At 45.1% G+C, this 22,572-nt stretch overlaps 1 protein-coding gene across 1 annotated transcript in view; it reads right to left on the bottom strand.

The window, feature by feature from the left end:
• CLASP1 (cytoplasmic linker associated protein 1) overlaps positions 1–22,183 on the bottom strand; it is a 147,659-nt gene extending 125,476 nt beyond the window's left edge. Inside the window, exons 1-2 of the mRNA XM_075829053.1 lie at positions 22,044–22,183; positions 15,105–15,580 (exon numbers count right to left, since the gene is read on the bottom strand). Coding sequence (XP_075685168.1) covers positions 15,105–15,299 — 195 coding nt within the window. The 5' untranslated portion in view covers positions 15,300–15,580; positions 22,044–22,183. The remainder of the gene's footprint in view (positions 1–15,104; positions 15,581–22,043) is intronic.
• Between the last annotated feature and the right edge of the window lie 389 nt (positions 22,184–22,572).

The raw sequence follows: 22,572 nt of genomic DNA, 5'->3' as shown, positions 1-22,572 counted from the left end.
CAGGTATTACAAGAAAATATTACGTCTTATGTGCAGATTTTCCCGCAGATCCACTCGTGAACATCCGCAACAGAATTTGAAATTCCCTGCACGCTCCACCTTCTGTGCAACCAACATGGCGTACCGAAAATCCATACCATTTCCATCCCGTGTGGACCCGGATTTGGCCTCCTTCACTCCGTTTTTTAATGTAAGCAGCACGCCCGCAGTCTGAAGTAGGGCTGGGTAATTAAACTAAAAATAAATCAAAATTCAGCGCAATGAATAAAAAAAAAAATAGATGTCATCTTGCAAATTTTGGTTTGATCAATTATTTTTAACCTCTATCTGTATCTTCAGGACGAAGATGCAGTTGAAACCAATGGTAGAGCAGGGACCGTGAGGTCCCTGCTCCACCATTCACCATGTACCGCTGGACGCGTGGCAGTGACGTCATCGCGCCTGGCACTATACTTTGTGGGGGCACTATGGGGGTAATATACTGTGTGGGGGCACTATACTGTGTGGGGGCACTATACTGTGTGGGGGCACTATACTGTGTGGGGGCACTATACTGTGTGGGGGCACTATGGGGGCACTATACTGTGTGGGGGCACTATGGGGGTAATATACTGTGTGGGGGCACTATGGGGGTAATATACTGTGTGGGGGCACTATGGGGGTAATATACTGTGTGGGGGCACTATGGGGGTAATATACTGTGTGGGGGCACTATGGGGGTAATATACTGTGTGGGGGCACTATGGGGGTAATATACTGTGTGGGGGCACTATGGGGGTAATATACTGTGTGGGGGCACTATGGGGGTATTATACTGTGTGGGGGCACTATGGGGGTATTATACTGTGTGGGGGCACTATGGGGGTAATATACTGTGTGGGGGCACTATGGGGGTAATATACTGTGTGGGGGCACTATGGGGGTATTATACTGTGTGGGGGCACTATGGGGGTAATATACTGTGTGGGGGCACTATGGGGGTATTATACTGTGTGGGGGCACTATGGGGGTATTATACTGTGTGGGGGCACTATGGGGGTATTATACTGTGTGGGGGCACTATGGGGGTAATATACTGTGTGGGGGCACTATGGGGGTATTATACTGTGTGGGGGCACTATGGGGGTAATATACTGTGTGGGGGCACTATGGGGGTAATATACTGTGTGGGGGCACTATGGGGGTAATATACTGTGTGGGGGCACTATGGGGGTAATATACTGTGTGGGGGCACTATGGGGGTATTATACTGTGTGGGGGCACTATGGGGGTATTATACTGTGTGGGGGCACTATGGGGGTAATATACTGTGTGGGGGCACTATGGGGGCATATTATATACAGTAGTATAAAGCAGGCTCATGGGATAAATAATAATTCAATGGTGTAGCAAGCGAATAGGGGACGTGGCATGCAAATAAAGGGTGTGACAAGCAAAAGGGGTGTGGTCTAAACAATCGTACTTAAGGTTACACGTTCAATTAAATCGAGATTTTGTCTTCGGTCATAATTGCCCAGCCCTAGTCTGAAGGTGTTTTTCTTTTCACATGCATTTTTTTTAATTGCATTTTTTACATGCGTTTTTCTTGAAGTTCTATTGAGAAGACATGACGGAAAAAAAAACACCTGGAAAAAAAAAAAAAAAGAAGGGGACGCCATAACTAGAGCTTGCTGCAACTTGATAAAAACATCACTGACGCCAAGATCTACACAAACCAACCTGCCGTGCTTATAGCCTTATTTATATTTTCCTATAGTCTTTCAACTCACATCTATTCACTGCATTTCAGCCCCTGAATAATAATAAAAAATACATGAAAAACACTGCTAAACGCTGTGTGTAAAGCCGGCCTTACGGAGCCGGCTCGACCAGTTCAGACGCCGTGGTGTTTAGATTTCAATAAAAACTTCCACCAACAAAAAAACTGGAGCTTTAGTTCCCGACATGTTCAGCCCAAAACGAACTAAGACTAAGACCCCCTACACACGACCGTATATTTAATCTGTAATTACGGACCCATTTATTTCTATTGGCCACGGACACCTTTCAGTATTTTTACGGATCGGTGTCCGTGCTGGAAAAAAAAAAAAATTCTAGAACCGGTCCTATTCTGGTCCATAAATACAGCACGGACTCTCCTATAGAAGCCTATGGGAGCTTCCGTAATTACGGAAACTTAGCTATGCAACATGTTGGTGACAGCATTTAATGCTCCATCTTTTTTTACTGACCCGTATATAGATAACCTTCCGTATATACGGAAGACTACGAATATTTAAAGATAGATGAAAATACGGTGGCCCCATGCACACGACCGTAAAAACCGTCCGTAATTGCGGACCACAATTACAGACCAATTCACTTCTATTGTCCACAGACGCCTTCCCATTTACTTACGGGAAGGTGCCCGGGCGGTAGAAACGGACGGCAAAAGATATGACATGTTTTTTTGCTTTTTATGGTCTGTGCTCCCATACTTTGTATGGAAGAACGGGCCGAAAAGTCGGACAGCTGTCCGCGTCCGGACGTGCCCACAATCGCGGCTCATGATTACATGCATGGCCGTGTGCAAAATATGAACAGGAGAAAATGTATCAAAATCCGTGCAAAAATAAAAAATAAAGTGGGAAAAAGTGACAAAAAGCAGCCAATGAGGTCGCAGCTTTCATTCACTGTACGGCCTTAGAAATATAACAGCAGGTATCTGATTGGCTGATATATTTTAACTGGTTGTGATGACTCTCCCCCAGTGTCACTTGCCAGTATGGGTGAGGCCACATTTCTCTAGAAGATCCCCCTCAACCATCGCTCAGTGCTGATGATTTCATCGATAGGAATTTCATGCTGACATCAACTTAGACACCGTTGTTATGAAAGCAAATGGAAGAGTTCGGGCATGGAAACTTCAGGGAAACAAGTCCCAACAAACAACCCTCTGTTAGCGAGGACTTCCAGCAGCTGCAGCAGGACACGGCAATTATTCAGACACTTCCGGGATCAGATCAACCCAAAATGTACAAACTGAACCAAAGTGGAGCTGTTCATCAGTCTATATACAGGGATTATTCCCCCAAAATCACATCCAGGAGGAGCTCTGACCCTCCGCTGCAGAGAGGCACGCAGGACGCAGACAGTCGACACCTCGCGCAGCACGGTTATAATGTACCAGCGCGTCACCTATACGGGGTCATGTGATGTGGCGCCGGCGTTCACTAAATCATACAAAACGTAGCAGGAAAGCTTCCCTTACGTGGAGACGTTCACCCAGATCACATTACAGGTGGGCTTCCTGGATAATGGGGCGACATTTCTTTTTCAGGTCATAAACTGGAGACTGAGGAGATGCAGAATTGGAGTGTGATCGGCAGCTACACGTGGTGGGGCAAGTTCCTGGAAGAAGTGCTGCGATCCTACGGCTGGTTACAGGCTGCAGATATTGGATTCCTCCTGAAGCTACAATACACCGCACGCTCCGCAGTCACTCCAGGGGCCTGGCGGATGAATAAGTCTCTGTTCACACGGTTCTTTTCTGTCAGGTTTCCGTTGACTCTGGATGTCGTACTGCATGCTGCACTAATAAAAGTCAGTGTAGACATAGAATAAAACTGGAAGCCTGACGGACCGCTAATATTTTTATGCTGCCAGATACTGGACCTGTATGATGCAGTGCGGTCACTTCCATAGCATCTTCCATGGTCACGTGGATGGGCACCACATGCTGTAAAAGTTTATAAACTTTGCCTCCTAAACACCTGGCCCCGTCTGAAAACAATGGCATGAAGTGGCCCTGACAGGTTACCCCACTTCCAAGAGGTGCGGAGACTAAAGCCCAGGGGTGGAAATCATCACCACCCAGCAATTATCACACGTGCAGCCAGACAGCAGCTCCGATCATTACCTGAAACAGGTCCCTTTATGAGGTCACGTCACCAGAAGAACACAGAAGTCTATGGCAACAGCGAGGAAGCGCTGGAGGGCAAACCAGAAAAGCAACAAAACTCTGGTAAGTCGTCCCAAAATGAACCCTCAAGCTCATCGTGACCCTGCACACACACAAAAGAGGAGCTGATGCCCTAAAAATGATCCCCAACCTGCACCCCCCAACCAAATAGATAACATGGAGACATCCGGTCCACACAACGGCCGACACCTTTATTACTAATGACAAGTAATCCTGACACGGCCTCCCGGGAACTTTCCTGTCCATAATAATCCCACAACGTGAAATAAATGTCTAAACAAACTTCAAAAACCTGTCGGATTTGTTAAAGAGTCTCTGTCCCCACATTATAAGTGCCCTGTCTCCTATATAATGTGATCGGCGCTGTAATGTAGGGGACAGCAGTGCTTTTTATTTAAATAAACAATCTATTTTTACCATTTTATTAGCGATTTTAGATTTATGCTAATTAGTTGCTTAATGCCCAACTGGGCGTATTTTTACTTTAGACCAAGTGGGTGTTGTACAGAGGAGTGTATGACGCTGACCAATCAGTGACCAATCAGCATCATGCACTCCTCTCCATTCATTTACACAGCGCATAGTGATCCTGTTAGATCCTTATGTGCCGTCTTATACTAACACATTAACAATACTGAAGTGTTTAGACAGTGAATAGACATTCCACAGGATGTCTATTCACAATCTCTGCACTTCGTTACTGTTTCTATGGTAGTTACAGCCGAGGAAGCGTGTTCTCGCTGTAACCTGTCATTTACCGCGTAATCTCGCGAGATCACGCTTCCTCTGTGGTAACTACCACAGACAGAGTAACGAAGTGCAGAGATTGTGAATAGACATCCCGTGGAATGTCTATTCACTGTCTAAACACTTCAGTATTGTTAATGTGTTAGTATAAGACGGCACATAAGGATCTAACAGGATCACTATGCGCTGTGTAAATGAATGGAGAGGAGTGCATGATGCTGATTGGTCAGCGTCACACTCCCTTGTACTACGCCCACTTGGACATTAAGCAACTCATTAGCATAAAGCTAAAATCGCTAATAAAGTGGTAAAAATAGATAGTTTTTTTAAATAAAAAGCTTTACTGTCACCTACATTACAGCGCTGATCTCCTTAGGTGGGAGACAGGAAACTTATAATGTGGTGACAGAGCCTCTTTAAAGCTACAGACATCCTGGAAAATCGAATGATCAGATGATGATATGTGACGATCAGAGATTTATCCATAGAGATAAAAAGACAAATTAATTCTGATTCTCAACCAAAGATTAGCGCAGCCAGAGAAAGCCACAGACGATCACCGGGGATACGCGGATTTTCTGCATCAAATTCCACAATGTAAGCATCTAGCCTAAAGCCATGTTCACACGCAGCGTATTACAGTAGCAGCAGAATGGATGAGATATGAACAAATCTCATCCACACGCAGTGGGACAAAAAAAAAACAACTTTATATCGACCTGCGATGTGTTTTCTTTAAATCCGCAGCATGTGAATATATGCTTCGAATCGCTGCTTTTCTGTTGTGGGTTTTCCCCATCGACTTCAAATGGAGAGGTAAAATTTGCAACAAATTGTCGGAAAAAAAAGCAGATCAGAAAGAAACAATTTTGTTTTTTACGGATGGAATTTTGCGTGGTTTCCAGGACGGGTACACAGTGTACTTTTACGCAACGCATCTGCCCTTTGTGCACTTACCCTTAGGCCTTATTCACACGAATGTGTGCGTTTTGCTTGCACAGAAAAAACGCAGTGTTTTGCACGCGTTGCAGTTCAGAGTGTCATCGATGGTGTTTGGTGCTTAGCTGCATGATTTTCACGGATATGTCATCCTTATGACACGCGGTTTTGAGGGTTAGAAAAAGAAATGAAGGAAGTGGTTTTATTTTTTCCTTCATTTCTTGATCTACTGTAGCGCGAATCACGCGCGACATAAGGAAGTGCTTCCGTGTGCCGTGCACGATTTTCACGCACCCATTGACTTCAATGGGTGTGTGATGCGCGAAAACCGGCCAAGTATAGGACATGTCGTGAGTTTTACACAGCGGACATATGCCGCGTGAAAATAACGGACTGTCTGAACGGCCCCATAGCCTAACATAGGTCCGTGCGACACGCGTGATTTTCACGCGCGTATCACAGACGTAAAACACGTTCGTGTGACTAAGGCCTAAGAGTTACAGGAAGTGCGGAGTCAGGCCCACACCAAGCAATGTTTGATCATACGGTGAAGGAAATAAGTATTTGATCCCTTGCTGATTTTGTAAGTTTGCCCACTGTCAAAGACATGAACAGTCTAGAATGTTTAGGCTAGGTTAATTTTCCCAGTGAGAGATAGATTATATAAAAAAAAAAAAAAGGAAAATCACATTGTCAAAATTATATATATTTATTTGCATTGTGCACAGAGAAATAAGTATTTGATCCCTTTGGCAAACAAGACTTAATACTTGGTGGCAAAACCCTTGTTGGCAAGCACAGCAGTCAGACGTTTTTTTGTAGTTGATGATGAGGTTTGCACACATGTTACATGGAATTTTGGCCCACTCCTCTTTGCAGATCATCTGTAAATCATTAAGATTTCGAGGCTGTCGCTTGGCAACTCGGATCTTCAGCTCCCTCCATAAGTTTTCGATGGGATTAAGGTCTGGAGACTGGCTAGGCCACTCCATGACCTTAATGTGCTTCTTTTTGAGCCACTCCTTTGTTGCCTTGGCTGTATCTTTCGGGTCATTGTCGTGCTGGAAGACCCAGCCACGAGCCATTTTTAATGTCCTGGTGGAGGGAAGGAGGTTGTCACTCAGGATTTGACGGTACATGGCTCCATCCATTCTCCCATTGATGCGGTGAAGTAGTCCTGTGCCCTTAGTAGAGAAACACCCCCAAAACATAATGTTTCCACCTCCATGCTTGACAGTGGGGACGGTGTTCTTTGGGTCTTAGGCAGAATTTCTCTTCCTCCAAACACGGCGAGTTGAGTTAATGCCAAAGAGCTCAATTTTAGTCTCATCTGACCACAGCACCTTCTCCAAATCACTCTCAGAATCATCCAGATGTTCATTTGCAAACTTCAGACGGGCCTGTACATGTGCCTTCTTGAGCAGGGGGACCTTGCGGGCACTGCAGGATTTTAATCCATTACGGCGTAATGTGTTACCAATGGTTTTCTTGGTGACTGTGGTCCCAGCTGCCTTGAGATCATTAACAAGTTCCCCCCGTGTAGTTTTCGGCTGAGCTCTCACCTTCCTCAGGATCAAGGATACCCCACGAGGTGAGATTTTGCATGGAGCCCCAGATCGATGTCGATTGACAGTCATTTTGTATGTCTTCCATTTTCTTACTATTGCACCAACAGTTGTCTCCTTCTCACCCAGCGTCTTACTTATGGTTTTGTAGCCCATTCCAGCCTTGTGCAGGTCTATGATCTTGTCCCTGACATCCTTAGAAAGCTCTCTGGTCTTGCCCATGTTGTAGAGGTTAGAGTCAGACTGATCATTGAGTCTGTGGACAGGAGTCTTTTATACAGGTGACCATGTAAGAGCTGTCTATAATGCAGGCACCAAGTTGATTTGGAGCGTGTAACTGGTCTGGAGGAGGCTGAACTCTTAATGGTTGGTCGGGGGTCACATACTTATTTCTCTGTGCACAATGCAAATAAATATATATCATTTTGACTGTCATTTTCTGTTTTTTTTTATATATAATCTATCTCTCGCTGATAAAATTAACCTAGCCTAAAAATTCTAGACTGTTCATGACTGACAGTGGGCAAACTTACAAAATCAGCAAGGGATCAAATACTTATTTCCTTCACTGTATATCATCTGGACATGTTATAGACAGCTGCTTGTTAGTTGCAACACAACTGCACAAGTGGTACAAAAGAAACGTCCCTCGCGCTGACTATGGAAACCAAAATCCTGATCACATCTGCGTTCTGGGATTTTCGTTGCTCTGCTCCTGACGGAGGAGAACAAGGGAATGTTGAAGCACCGATTCTGTTGAGCGACATCCAACAGTCGCCTGATGGAACCCATGGACTTTAATGGGTTCCGTTGGGTGTCCGTGGTTTTACCGGAATCAATAGTGCAGCACGCAACGCTATTTTATCCAGTATTTTCGTCCGGATTTGCAACAGAGGCCCCTAACGCAGATGTGAGCAGGCCCTTAGGTGTTCCTTTCTGCCATGTCTTCCCCCATTGAAGTCATTATGGAAAACTCTGCAGAAACAGAGCACGTTGCTTCAGGTCATAGGAAACGCACAGATCCGTGCTGCATTGCGGGAACGAGAATAAATATTTGAACCTCACAGCAGGAGAAATCCCGGGAGCAGACGGCCAATGTGCCCAGAGATGTTCTCCTGGTGGCCGACTTTTGGCTTTGCCGTGTAGCGATGTCTACAACAGTTCATTTTACAAGTCCCCGTGAAAAATTCATTTGGCTTCTCAAATCTGCAGGATTCTGTCTGTCCCAGAGAATAGAGACTTTTTATAGGTTGTCTCACTAAAGACTTTCCTTCCAAAAAACAGGGACCACTGATCCCTGAACACAAGCAGCGCACGTTTATGACACGACCTGTAAAAATGAATGAAAGATATAAACATGAGGACTGCTGAAGAACAAGGGCCGACTATAGTGAATACTCGGAGGGGCCTCAGATATGCAACGGGAAAATCCTACAGCACTGCAAACAAGGACCAGGCCTGTAATGAAAAGATTTACACAGCCGCAGCAAAATACACAAACTGCATTCATCACAGTCACCCACTGCTGCATGGCCGGAGTACTCTGTGCACTCTCACTAGAGAGCTGCCCATCCAGGAGAAAGCAGAGGAGAATTCACCAAGTAAAGCAACAAATAATCGCTGCGGCAGTGAAACTGGACAGACGAAACTCCAGTCGAACACAACGATTTCAGGCTCAGTTCACATCACGTTTTCTGGCCATTCATTTCGAGTGTACATTGGGAAAGCTCTCGACGTACACGCTAAACGTGTCCATAGGGCTCCATTAGCACGACAGAGGACAAAAGAGCGTCCATTTAACCATCAGGCCTGTATACATCAGTAGAACGCCCGTTGCACACGACCAAGTGCCTCTGGGGCGGTTTCTCACGGCATCCGATAGTTTTCACGGATCCAGTCACTTTAGCAGGTGAATCGGGTCGGTGAAAACGGACCCAACTTTCCGATCTGTGGAAAGATAGGACGTCCTATCTTTCCACGGATCACTGACGGGACCCGGCCGGCACACATGGTCTTGTGCATGAGGCAGAAGGATAGATTAGCGTGGGAAACCGCTTTTCCCTATCCTCAGATCACGCAAAAGAAAAAAAAACTGTGGCTTAAACTCGCACTAGATAGGCATGATAAGCAGGTCTAGAACCCACTGCAGATCTTTTACACTGTATGTGAATAGAATTTATTAAAACTCCATTCACTTACAATGCACTTTGGTGTGGAATTTCGGTTCGCATTCACACCCAAACTATCACCACAAATATGTGAGCAGCAAGTCCCAAACCTACTACACTGCGGATTTCTCACAAATTATACCCATTGCATTCCAAAGTGTGAAAACTGGTACAGCGGTGGGGAGAAAAAAAAACAAACTGCCCCATGTGAACTCACCCTAAGACCACGTTCACACGGCATATGTTCAGGCTGAAAAATACAAGGCCGATTTCAGGAGAAAATGGCCTCTGTATCCAGGCATTTATGCAGCCGATTTTCACGAGCGTTTTTGAAGCAAATTTTGAGGCGTATTGTCGAAGTGTTTTTGTTTTTTTTTAAGTGTCAGTGAGTAATGAGCAGAATCAGCTTGTAAAACGCTTCAAGAAGTGACATCATTACTTTTTACGAGGGGTTTTATAATTCAGCATTTAAAAAATCTGTGTCATATGAACAGCACGGTGTTTTTCCCATTTAATCAATGCGGTTTGCAGGCGCGGAGCATAATAAGGCTGTGTTCACACAGCAAACATAAAACGGCTGTAACATACGGAGCTATTTTCAAGGGAATACAGCCTCTGATTTACAGCTGTTTTTTGATGCATTTTTGGTTGACCCGATGAAAAACAGCTCCAAAAAGGGCTCAAGAAGTAACATGCAATTTTTTATTATTGGGCATTTTTTTTACGCACCATTTTAAAAAAAGGACGTGTAAAAAAACACTCATGGGAATGGAACACCATTTTTCACATTGAAATCTATGGCAGATGTTCGGAGGCGTTCAGCCCCCCATTTTTAGCTGTTTTTCGGGGCATTTACGGACGAAAAACGACTGAAAATAGGTCACGTGAGTGATTAGAGTGTGAGATAAGAGTGTTTTACACTCGGAAATACGCCTTAAAATATGTTGTGTGAACATGGCCTAAGGGCTTATTTAGACGAACGTGTAATACATCCGTGCAACACGCGTGATTTTCACGCGCCTCGCACGGACATATGTTAGTCTATGGGGCCGTTCAGACTGTCCGTGATTTTCGTATGTCCGCTGAGTGAAACGCATGGCATGTCCTATATTTGTGCGTTGTTCGCGCATCACGCACCCATTGAAGTCAATGGGTGCGTGAAAATCACACGCAGCACTTCATTGTGTCATAATGATGGCGGCTCCGCAAAAATCACGCATCATACGGGGATGACACACAGAGCTGTTAAGTACCTTTTGCGCACGCAAAACGCAGCGTTTTTTTGCGCGCGCAAAACGCACATGCTCGTGTGGATCCGGCCTTAGGGTGTAGTCACTCATGGCGGACTTCTTTTAGACATTCATTCAGATGTATGGAACCTGCTGCGTGTAAATTCTCCTTTAGGCCGGGTTCTCACAAGTTGCGGTTAAATTGCCTTTTTTTGCCACAGCAAAGAAACGCCCACGCTTCGTTCTTTTTTTGCAAAGTCACTGCAAAACTGCGTTTTTTTGCTAGGGTTTACGGCAGAAACGCATTTTTACCACAACATGTGAAATCAACTTAAGGGTTTGTTCCCGCCTGGCACATTTGTTGCCCACATTTCTGTGATTGTACCACGTATCTCACCCACATGCTGCAGGAACAGCCCCATACACACATGTGGAACGGATTTTCAATTGCAGAAATGTCTGCAACAAATCTGCCACCTCTGAACATACGCTAAGAGTTCCTACAGATGAAGTAGATTCACATTGGTAGGACCCGACCTTTTTTATGGATATTGTGACTAATCGTTAAGTATTCTCATCTCAGACATTTATGGCATATCTACAGGATAATCCATAAATGTCCGATAGGTGCAGGTCCTAGAAATGAGACCCGCATCTATCGTTAGAATGAGACCTCCTGAGCCCCATTGTACCTTGTCCCGCTCTCCCGACACTTGGGTCACGAGGTGCCCGGGAGTACGGCACAGCCAAGTTCACTGTGCTCCGCGGTTTCCGTAACTCCAATTCACTTCTAAGAGAGTTCCGGAAACAGCGTAGCTCAGCAAGCTTGGCTGTTCAATACTCTTGACCCCCTTGTAACTCAGTGGCCGCAGAGCAGAGAGCGGGACAAAGTTGGACGGGGATCAGGGGGTGCGATCAACGGGATAGCACTGGACATCGGACATTTATGGCATATCCCGTGGTTATGCCATATATGTCCGATGGGAAAACCCCTTTAATGCTGCATTTACTCACACCATTTGTTTTTGTCGTTTTGCCACAATTTTTGCTGTGATTTTATGTCTTTTTGCTACATTTATATATAAAAATAAAAAAAATATTCACATGTGCTAGTTGGTCATCCAAAACGCCTGTTGGAAAGTATGTGGTTTTGCAGAACTGTTTATTATGTATTTTATGACTGAACGTTTTTTCCAAAAATATGAATAAATATTATGTAGTTTTCTGGTGGCACAAAACCAGCCCGTGTGAATGCAGTCCTAGAAAACGGCGAGCTGGAAACGGATTATTGGCTATGGACAACTCCTGCGCGTCTCTGGACGGTCCCTGCACTTCACAATCATCTCTACTTTATTATAACAGGGACAAAGCTTCGTCCTGTGACGTGTTGTAATGTTGTTGCAGTGAACACGTATCTTTGTATCGCACATATCATCCCTTATAATATGAACAGAATATCCACTACTATAACCATCTGTTTGAGGGTCTTGTCCACGATGACAAGAACTTTCATAGACATCAATAGAAAAGTAGCCACAAAGTGAGCAGCGTGCAGCGCATTTCTTCATGCATTGACGGTTTGCCTCCTGGGGTTTCGTCCATTCCTGTTTGCTGCTGGTCCTAATGAGATCCAGTGCGGCACGCCAAGACGCTGGCCGGCTGCAGATCACAGGGTTGTAAATTCATTTCATGGATCCCACGTTCTGAGCAGAATCTGAAAATAAAAGTTCCTCACGGCTTCCGGTCTCCACTGCAGTCGAGGTCACATCACCGCCAGCTCCTGATTTGCAGCAACAAGGTCAGAACTATATTTGCTTTCTGCCTGACTCAGCTCCTCTCAGCACATTTCACACGTCAGTTATGTCTTACAGGACAGTGCTTTCTAATAGCAAGAAGCAGGCCAACCCTTATGTCACATACATCCGGCTATGCCAGCAATTACAGTGATAAGCGGTGTATGCACAGGGTACAGTCGCTGCAGAAGAGGGTGCAACAAAAAGTAAAATCTCAACTGTCAGTCATGGGAACGCCGTGCGACAAACGCCAATGACGGGGCGAGAGCGGCGTCCACGTCCTGCCGTCCTTACATGTCACTGCTACCTGCATCCTGTTCACATAATAATTACGAGATAGAGAATAACGAATCATTTTGTGCGTATACGGTTACGATCACTAGTTTGCATTGTAATACTATCTGTACATGTAAACAGGCCGAGTCCTCCCGGATCACGCCTTGTACAATATAAACCCCCACCACCCACAATTCAACCTGTCAAAGAAGCAGTCAAGAAAACAATGTGTGCCCAGCTGTGTGTACATTTACAGTCCGATGTCATAGAACAATACAAATATCAAGAACAAGAGCGCCCCCTATGAGAAAAGGTTGATGATTACCACTCAGGGGGGTCTCAGGACAGAGTGCTCCCACCCCAAGGAGATATCTGTCCGTCTATGGCTGTGTTCAGAGGTCACTCACAACAGACCATAAAGTCGCAGCAGGAACATTGTTTACAGTGCGATTTTTACTAGTCACAATATCTCAGCGCCGCGTCCAAAGTCCTGCGACTCTCAGAAACTAATGCAAAAAGCCATCAATGACACCAGTCAGCCGTAGGAGCCGGTCTGATTTGATAAGTGGCCAGAAAATAAGAAAGTTAATGAAGATCAATAAAATGTAACTAGAAGTGAATGCGGACGTCGGTGCCGATCTGTTTTGGTGCATTTTCTACCAGTCCTCAGTATCAGTGCACTGACGTAGTAAGAGAAAATAATGGAAACCAGTGTCTGTAACCGCAGCAGCCAAACTACATACTAGTCCTTGTTACTAATCCTCATGGGCGCCATTGTTTTTGGCCAAATAAATTTAGTGCGAAGAAGCAAAACTAAGTCTTAACTAGAGGATATGTTTTAAGGTCCATTTACACACACGAATAATCAGCTGAACGAGCGTTAATACGAACACGTATATCTGATCATAGCCCGTGAATACATCGATCAGCCGACACATGAGCCGGCGCTCGCATGTTGGCTGATAACATCGCTTATGTAGGCTATGAAATCATCGTTGTCGGCAGCACTTCTCCTTGTGAGATCAGAGGATGTGCTGCTGACAATTATGTAAACTGATGGGGCCCATATTAACATTCGTTTGTCCCCATCCAGTAATGCATCGGCCCCTGTAAAACGGCCTGTTAACGAGCGCCGGTCCTTGTGATAGCATTGACTGGCACTCATTACGGGCAGAAATCTACAGGTGTAAACCCTTTACACGGTCACTCATCTTATAGCATTAGGGAGAATGACCATCAGGACCACCATCCAGTTTCACCACTTACATGAACCTACAGGGGCGGACAAATTACTGGAGACTTTAGGATCCGATTAGACCACTCAAGGATCCAGTTTGTGGCCGGGCAATAACTTCCATAGACATTAATAAAATCAGACTCCAGCAGCAACTTTCTAGGTGCATTGGCTGCCTGGGTGCTGGGAGCAGCCCTGGTCTATACCAATATCATTACCTATCCTAACACCGGGGGGGGCACTAGCGGTGGGCTCTGCGGTCATATCACTCGGCTCAGATGCGTAGTTTCATTTACAATCAAGAAACGTGGAACTTCCTGCACTTTGTACTGACTTTCTGTGTACCAAGTCGACATCCCAGCGTCATAAGCAGAATGAAAACAACCAAGGCCCGGAATGTAGAGGATGCAATCTATGCTATACTTCAGTGCGGAGGACGGATCACTGATGTCACGGTCACAATAAATCTATCATCAATAGAACCAGATGCCGAATTCTCAATGATTTCAATAGATCAGATTCAAATAGAAATATATTGACTTTAACGTTAGAAAATTTCCATTGATAACCGGCAGCCATATGGAAGAGCCATTCAGAAACGTGCCTGTGTTATACCACGCCAAGTCTTCAACGCCTGGTATTTCAATTTCACAAATTGTCAGATAGAAGGCATGGACTGTAATAAGGAAGGACTCCGTGCCGGTCTGACTCAAGGGTGTAGCAACTTTTCATTAACCTGTGTGCTCATTCTTGGTTTGCATTTGCCCAAACTCGCCAGTAAAAGCCAACGTACAAATACTATCATGCCACACAGCGGGCCTCATACTGTCTGGACACGGCCCTAGATATAGACGGGAGAAGTAGTGTTCAGCATAGAACCATTTCAGGAAGACATGAATATATACAGCGCTCATGAGCAGGGAGGGGGAGCCGCATCACATCATCCGCGAGGCCTCAGAAAAGCTTTAATGGATCGATGAGTGCGGCATCTATTCATATCTTCCAGAACTAGTTTAATGGAGCCTCCTGCAGACTGCCCACCCCCCATCCTGAATACCATCGCACCTCTTAGGACCACCTTAATAATTCATTATGGACATTGCACATGTTATTTTAAATGTGTGACCATAAAGGTTCATCCCACCCTATGTACAAGCCTTTCAGAAACAGACAGGGTGATATTTGTTCATACCTTATAATTGCTGGAGTTCACCCAGGACGTAGCGAGTCCATCAACCATCCTATCCAGCAGAGTCTGGTCCTGTTCAAGGTCCACAGACTTCTGCCTATCTGAAAAGTAATCTATCATGTCTGGTCCCACTTGGAGCCTTTTATTAACATCCTTCTGTTGTATCTGGGCCACCCAGTAATCCATTCCTTGCTCCATGGCTAGGGGGCGCTGGAGCGCACACTAGGGGAAAAGGCAAACTAGAGGGCAGCAAGTCTCCGTTCCGTCAGGGATTAGATCCTCGTGGTCTTCACTTTTATGAAAAAAGCTGTAGAGGGCTTGGCCGTCAAAGATGCAATCCTGGGAATGACAGCAATTCACCATGTGTCTGCTGAGCAGCTGCTGCGATATTAAAAGTCTAATTTAAATATGCAGCAAATAGGGGAGAGGCACTGAAACGTAAAGCCACTGGTCCAGAGGTACATAGTTCTGCAGAAATCCTGAGGAGAGAGAAAGTCACCGTTAAAAATAGAATCTCCACTTTTTCTTTTAGTTATTAATAACGGAGCTTAATATGGTCACTGAGCTGTATATATATATATATACACACACACACACACATATCCTGCCGTGCACGTCTCTATGAGACCGTATAACAAAAGGTAAAGGCACAACTACAGTGAAGCAGAAAGACGGGAGGAGGGGACACCTTTTAGGATCACTTTGAGACACACACACACACACACACACACACACACACACACACAGGGGTGAGACCTTCTGGATGTGTAACCAGCATTTCCATCGTTATGGCATCACCACAAGATACACAGCGGCCGGCGTCAGTACCTGCCTGATCGTGCAGGTGTCATCACTGAAGGCCGAGATCAGCTCCAAATTAAAATGTGAAATGTTACGAAATCCTGTCGTCATTAGGAACATTTTTGGGGTTAGAATTACGGATTACATAATGCTGAAGCTCTGTCTACGCAAGCTACCTGAATTCCTGCACCATGACTATACAGGCCTGTGTACAGCTTCAGGTACGCACAGAAGGGTCACCAATATTAAAAAAACAACGGTATAAACATAGCCAAAAAATAAACCACAGAAAACATCGGCTTCACCGTGACAGAACCATCGTAAGAAGCAGCTCTGCCCCCACGCCCTGCAACGCTCTGTGCCCGGCCAGCCCTGGACGATGCCCGCTCACTGATCAGGAACATATTTACTTCTGATGTGCTGTTACTATTGAACCTGGACACATGTAGCTCCACTGACTAGACTGAAGCAGAGCTGGGGAACCTGTTGCTTTACTGGGACCAGTACAATCTCCATCAGTGACCGGATAGTGAAGCAAGAAATGGACGTGCGGTGCTAGAAAACAGAACAAAAGCAAGTCCGCTACAAAGACAGACCCCACACCACTACTACCCCCAACAGCACAATACTACAAACATCAACATTATGGTAAGTCTGCACCGCAAAACTGCTTCAATTCTGCTACGTCTGAACGTGGTCTTATAGCACCAAACTACTAATACCAACATTATAGCCCAATACTACTACACCACAATATTACTACGACCACTGCATAACACTTCCGCCACTCCAACACTAATAAAAATCACGGAATCCTATTATTAGCACGATTGCCGACTGCAACAACCCTGACAACAAGGACACAAGGCGGATATAGACCACAAAGCAACGTGTGACCTCCCTGCAGCGAGACGATAAGGACAGGATTCCTGCCTGGGTCTTTGGCTTTTGTTGCTATTCATTTTATTACCTGTTCCATATACAGAAAGCTGCGATACTTGTCTGATGAGAGATTATCGCTCAAATGAGTGTCACGCTGCAGCCACAAAACCAAATACCTCAGCGTCTCAGCAAAAGACTCAAACAATGCCCAATATCCCGAGAAACAGCGGAGCAGACTACAGTGCAACATGTCACAGAGCATGAGACTGCAAAACAGCCGGGGAGTGACGGGGAGACGGTCGGTGCAGCTACGACCCAGCAAATAAGATCAGGGAGAAGTCCACGAGAGGTTTCCAGACAGATCCTGAGGCAAATCAGTGCGAGACTCTGTGAAGTCATCTTCTGCTCACATGGGAGGATCCCAACAACTGAATTTGGTTATAAAGAACAAAGACGCTGAAAATTCCACTCAATGAAAATCTCGTAGCTGTCAGAACCGCACACAGAGCACGGCACAGAGTCAGACACCCCAAGAGCGGCCGTGCACCCGAAACCAATACAACCAACACCGAACGCTAAAATCTCTGAAAAACTATGAACACATAGCAGGAAAAGACGGCGGCTCCTCCCAACTACTACAACTCCCAGCTGTGAAATTGCACGAGAGCAACTGAGAATAATGTATTTCATGGGGTTCCCAAATTATCCCAGTGCATCCAAGATATTCACTAACGAGACACATAAGGGTATGTTCACACGGTCAGGATACACAGATCCTATGTGGACTTATTGAATAATATGAGGCAGAAATCTGAGACTGAGACTTGGATTTCTGCCAAGGACATGCAGAATTAGCCCCATTGTAATCCACAGCTTTTCTGCGTGTAATCCGCAAGAAAAATTAGCACGTCACTTTATTTTTGTTCACAGCTCAGAAAAAAAACAAAGAAGCACCGCAGATTTCTTCAAGTGCACATGAATGAGGCTAATAAAACCCCATTCACTTGCAATGGAGGCGGATTGTGAGCGGATTAGTGTACAAAATCTGCACTGAAATCCTCAATGTGTGAACATAGCCTAAATCATCCCCCAAAACCATGAACCCATTAATCAGAGAAAGAAATAAGACCGCGATAACGACAGCATAGATGCACGCAACCGATCTCTCCAAGAAGTCCGTCTCGTGATGAGATTTCCTGAGCCCTGAGAATGACAAGCAGTTCATCAATCTCTATTCTGTTCACTAATAAGATCGGTATCCAAGACCCCCGCCCAGACAACTCCAACACACGATCATTAGAGAACCTCCAGTAAAGGGCTAAATATTACAGGAAAGCAAGACTGCGCCACAAAGCAACACCTCCTGGCAGCAGCGTTATTAGGCTGTGTCATACCAAGAGAGGAAATCGTGGCAGAAGAGATAGAACATGTGACGCTTTCCTTTCTGCTTCTTCCTTAAGGCCGTGTTCACACTGCACGGATTTAGAGAGGAGCTGTGGGGAGGAGGTAGCGCACAGATAATTATAGTCTCATCTCCGGGTGTAAATATATCTCCAAGCAAAGGACTTGTGTGTCACAAAATAAGTGTCGGCCGGAGAAGCAGCCTCAGGATACAGCGGACGGAAAGACGCAACATCTACAGCACAGAGTGTTTCCAGCATTTCCATACACAACCTGCGGCCGCCATAGAGGAAGAAGATCGTCGATATATAACTAATGTGTTCCAGACAGCGGTGTGCCCAATACTGACAAAATTATTGTTCCAAATCTCAAACTCTATTTACATGTGACGGTTTATGCTGCGGATGTAGAAATAATCCCCAACGATAAACAATCTGACGACAAATATTTACAAATCTATCCCAATATCGAGATGTTTATCAGACTGGTCAGGGGCTGGCGGCCATAAGAGGTGATATACAGGTCGTCACCTATTTCTTCCAGACTCCTGAATGGCTCATCTGACAAGTAATAAATATTAACGTATCGCCAGAATTTATCCTCTACGGGAGCCGCCAGCTACGGGAGCCGCCAGCCCTGAAACTATGGGAAAGCGAAGAGAGAAGAAGGAAAAACTAAAATAACTGGGAACAGATTGAAATGAGGCAAGAAGAACTTGCGGGATTATATTTACTGGAGATGGAAAAGCCCTTTAAGTCTACAGAGATCTATGGATTGAAGGCTCCGCACTTGTAATGTGCACGATTAATTATATTCCAGGGTAATTCATGGTGGACGGGTTCAGAGGCCGGGGATGAGAGAAGCCGGGGTGTCACTTATAGTTGGAGAGATAACGGAGGAGTCTCCCCAGCCCCCGCACTTCAGCTTCTGTTCTATGGTTTCAGGAGATTGCAGCATGACATCATCCCCGCTAATCAATAGGACTCTTGGCAGACAGCAGCAGAATCGCCTGCACTTTATAAAGGACGAACCTTCAAGGCTCCTGCTGCAAACCCCAGCCACTGATTTCCCTTCATCATGCTCCTGAGGCCGGGCCACATCCTGCGCCAAACTCCACGTAATCCCTGACCAAACATTGGAGGATGAGCAAGTAAACACGACACGCGCGGCACAATGACAACAAGTCTCCGGTAATCTCACCTCCTTCAATGCTGCAACCAAACCCAGCAGTAAAAGTGTCCTGTAATCCCGATAATAGAGAACGCTTTCATCACCAACGCTGCGTTATAGGAAACAACCCACGCGTCATTACAGGCGCTACCGCCATCCCAACCATTAACACTCCACCAAAGATAGATTTTTAATATTAGTAATTCTGCCAGTATAAGTGCGACGTTTCGATCATGTCTCTGACCTTCATCAGGCACTGTAATATCCTGGGTCCTGCATAAAGGCGCTTAGTGTATGGCAGCTTGCCGCAAGTGGAGGCGCTGCCGCCATACACTAAGCACCATTACGCAGGACCCGGGATATTACAGTGCCTGATGAAGGTCAGAGACATGATCGAAACGTCCCACTTATACTGGCAGAATTACTAATATTAAAAATCTATCTTTGGATAACGACTTCTGGTGTGCATAGTACCTTTCCTTATACGGGTTGGGCCCCTACGCAAGCACCCATACGAAAACCTAGTGCGGCCTGAACACCTTCAAAACCAACACTCCACCATTACCCGGGAACACCTGACAGGCGACACCTGAGAACAGCACACGGAGAAATAACCTCATCATTTACACTGAAGCCAAAACACAGAAAACCGTCCGCAAAACCCCCGGATATCACTGCGGGCCCTATGACAAAGATGCCGAACCAGGGACCTGGGGATAATAATAAATCATTAGCCTCTATAACGACATCACGAGACATTTAACGTACAGGAGATTATAGGATATTACAGTCTGCGGCCGGTTCTGGGTGGTACATTTATGAGATGTCCTATATGTATAATGATATATACGGGGGGGGCAGATAAACGTATAATGATATATACGGGGGTCAGAGAAACGTATAATGATATATACAGGGGGGGGCAGATATACGTATAATGATATATACGGGGGGTCAGATATACGTATAATGATATATACGGGGGTCAGATATACGTATAATGATATATACGGGGGTCAGATATACGTATAATGATATATACGGGGGTCAGATATACGTATAATGATATATACGGGGGCAGATAAACGTATAATGATATATACGGGGGTCAGATATACGTATAATGATATATACGGGGGTCAGATATACGTATAATGATATATACGGGGGTCAGATATACGTATAATGATATATACGGGGGTCAGATATACGTATAATGATATATACGGGGGTCAGATATACGTATAATGATATATACGGGGGTCAGATATACGTATAATGATATATACGGGGGTCAGTTATACGTATAATGATATATACGGGGGTCAGATATACGTATAATGATATATACGGGGGTCAGATATACGTATAATGATATATACGGGGGTCAGATATACGTATAATGATATATACGGGGGTCAGATATACGTATAATGATATATACGGGGGTCAGATATACGTATAATGGTATATACGGGGGGTCAGATATACGTATAATGATATATACGGGGGTCAGATATACGTATAATGATATATACGGGGGTCAGATATACGTATAATGATATATACGGGGGTCAGATATACGTATAATGATATATACGGGGGTCAGATATACGTATAATGATATATATACGGGGGTCAGATATACGTATAATGATATATATACGGGGGTCAGATATACGTATAATGATATATACGGGGGTCAGATATACGTATAATGATATATACGGGGGTCAGATATACGTATAATGATATATACGGGGGTCAGATATACGTATAATGATATATACGGGGGTCAGATATACGTATAATGATATATACGGGGGTCAGATATACGTATAATGGTATATACGGGGGTCAGATATACGTATAATGGTATATACGGGGGTCAGATATACGTATAATGGTATATACGGGGGTCAGATATACGTATAATGGTATATACGGGGGTCAGATATACGTATAATGGTATATACGGGGGTCAGATATACGTATAATGGTATATACGGGGGTCAGATATACGTATAATGGTATATACGGGGGTCAGATATACGTATAATGGTATATACGGGGGTCAGATATACGTATAATGGTATATACGGGGGTCAGATATACGTATAATGGTATATACGGGGGTCAGATATACGTATAATGGTATATACGGGGGTCAGATATACGTATAATGGTATATACGGGGGTCAGATATACGTATAATGGTATATACGGGGGTCAGATATACGTATAATGGTATATACGGGGGTCAGATATACGTATAATGGTATATACGGGGGTCAGATATACGTATAATGGTATATACGGGGGGTCAGATATACGTATAATGGTATATACGGGGGTCAGATATACGTATAATGATATATACGGGGGTCAGATATACGTATAATGATATATATGGGGGGTCAGATATATGTATAATGATATATACGGGGGGTCAGATAAATGTATAATGATATATATGGGGTACAGATAAATGTATAATGCTATATGGGGTGACTATATATTGGGGCGACTGTATATGGGGGTGTCCTCGTTTCCCGGCCTGGACGCTGCTGTCAGTACCGGTGTGCAGCAGCCTGAGGTCCGGGTAACGCTGACGCACGGTGCACATAGGCCCGGGTAGAGCACCCTCCAGGCCTGAGTGATTTGCCGCCTCCCCCAACCTCACTTTACCTGACAGAAGGTGACGGAGAGGCCGCTCCTTACACTACAGCAGCCGCAGGTCCCGCCGTTCCTGGCCCCGCCGCATCGCTCTACTCTCTCCCCGCTCGTCTATGTCCGTCTCCCCGCCCCGGCTGCTGAAAGGAACGGTCACTGCGCAAGCGCAGCCTCCCACACCATAGAGAAGTCTAAAACCAGAGCGGCGATTACCGGGGCAACCAGCGCCATCTTGCGCGGGTCACTGGAACCTGCGGCTGCCACCTTTGTTGTGGGCAATTGTTTTTTCTTTTGTCTTCTCCAGTCAGTGCTAATAACAATAGACCGAGGAATAGTTGTTATATAACAGTCCAGTAATGTCACTCCTCCTGGTAATCACTGTTCTGCTGATAACAATCATCTCATGTTCCTGGGTCTGGTTTAGGTTTTGATGACACTCAGTGGCCTTGCTGGTGGTAAATACATACACAGTCCAGTCCAACTCTGAGCCTTATATTGTCAGCCTATGGCCTGCTCAGATGTTAATGCGCTGTATATAATGTAT

This window comes from Rhinoderma darwinii, chromosome 6 (genome assembly GCF_050947455.1).
Source record: "Rhinoderma darwinii isolate aRhiDar2 chromosome 6, aRhiDar2.hap1, whole genome shotgun sequence".
Lineage (NCBI taxonomy): Eukaryota > Metazoa > Chordata > Amphibia > Anura > Rhinodermatidae > Rhinoderma > Rhinoderma darwinii.
The sequence above is the reverse complement of the archived record's forward strand: the minus strand, read 5'-3'. Positions and strand labels throughout refer to the sequence as shown.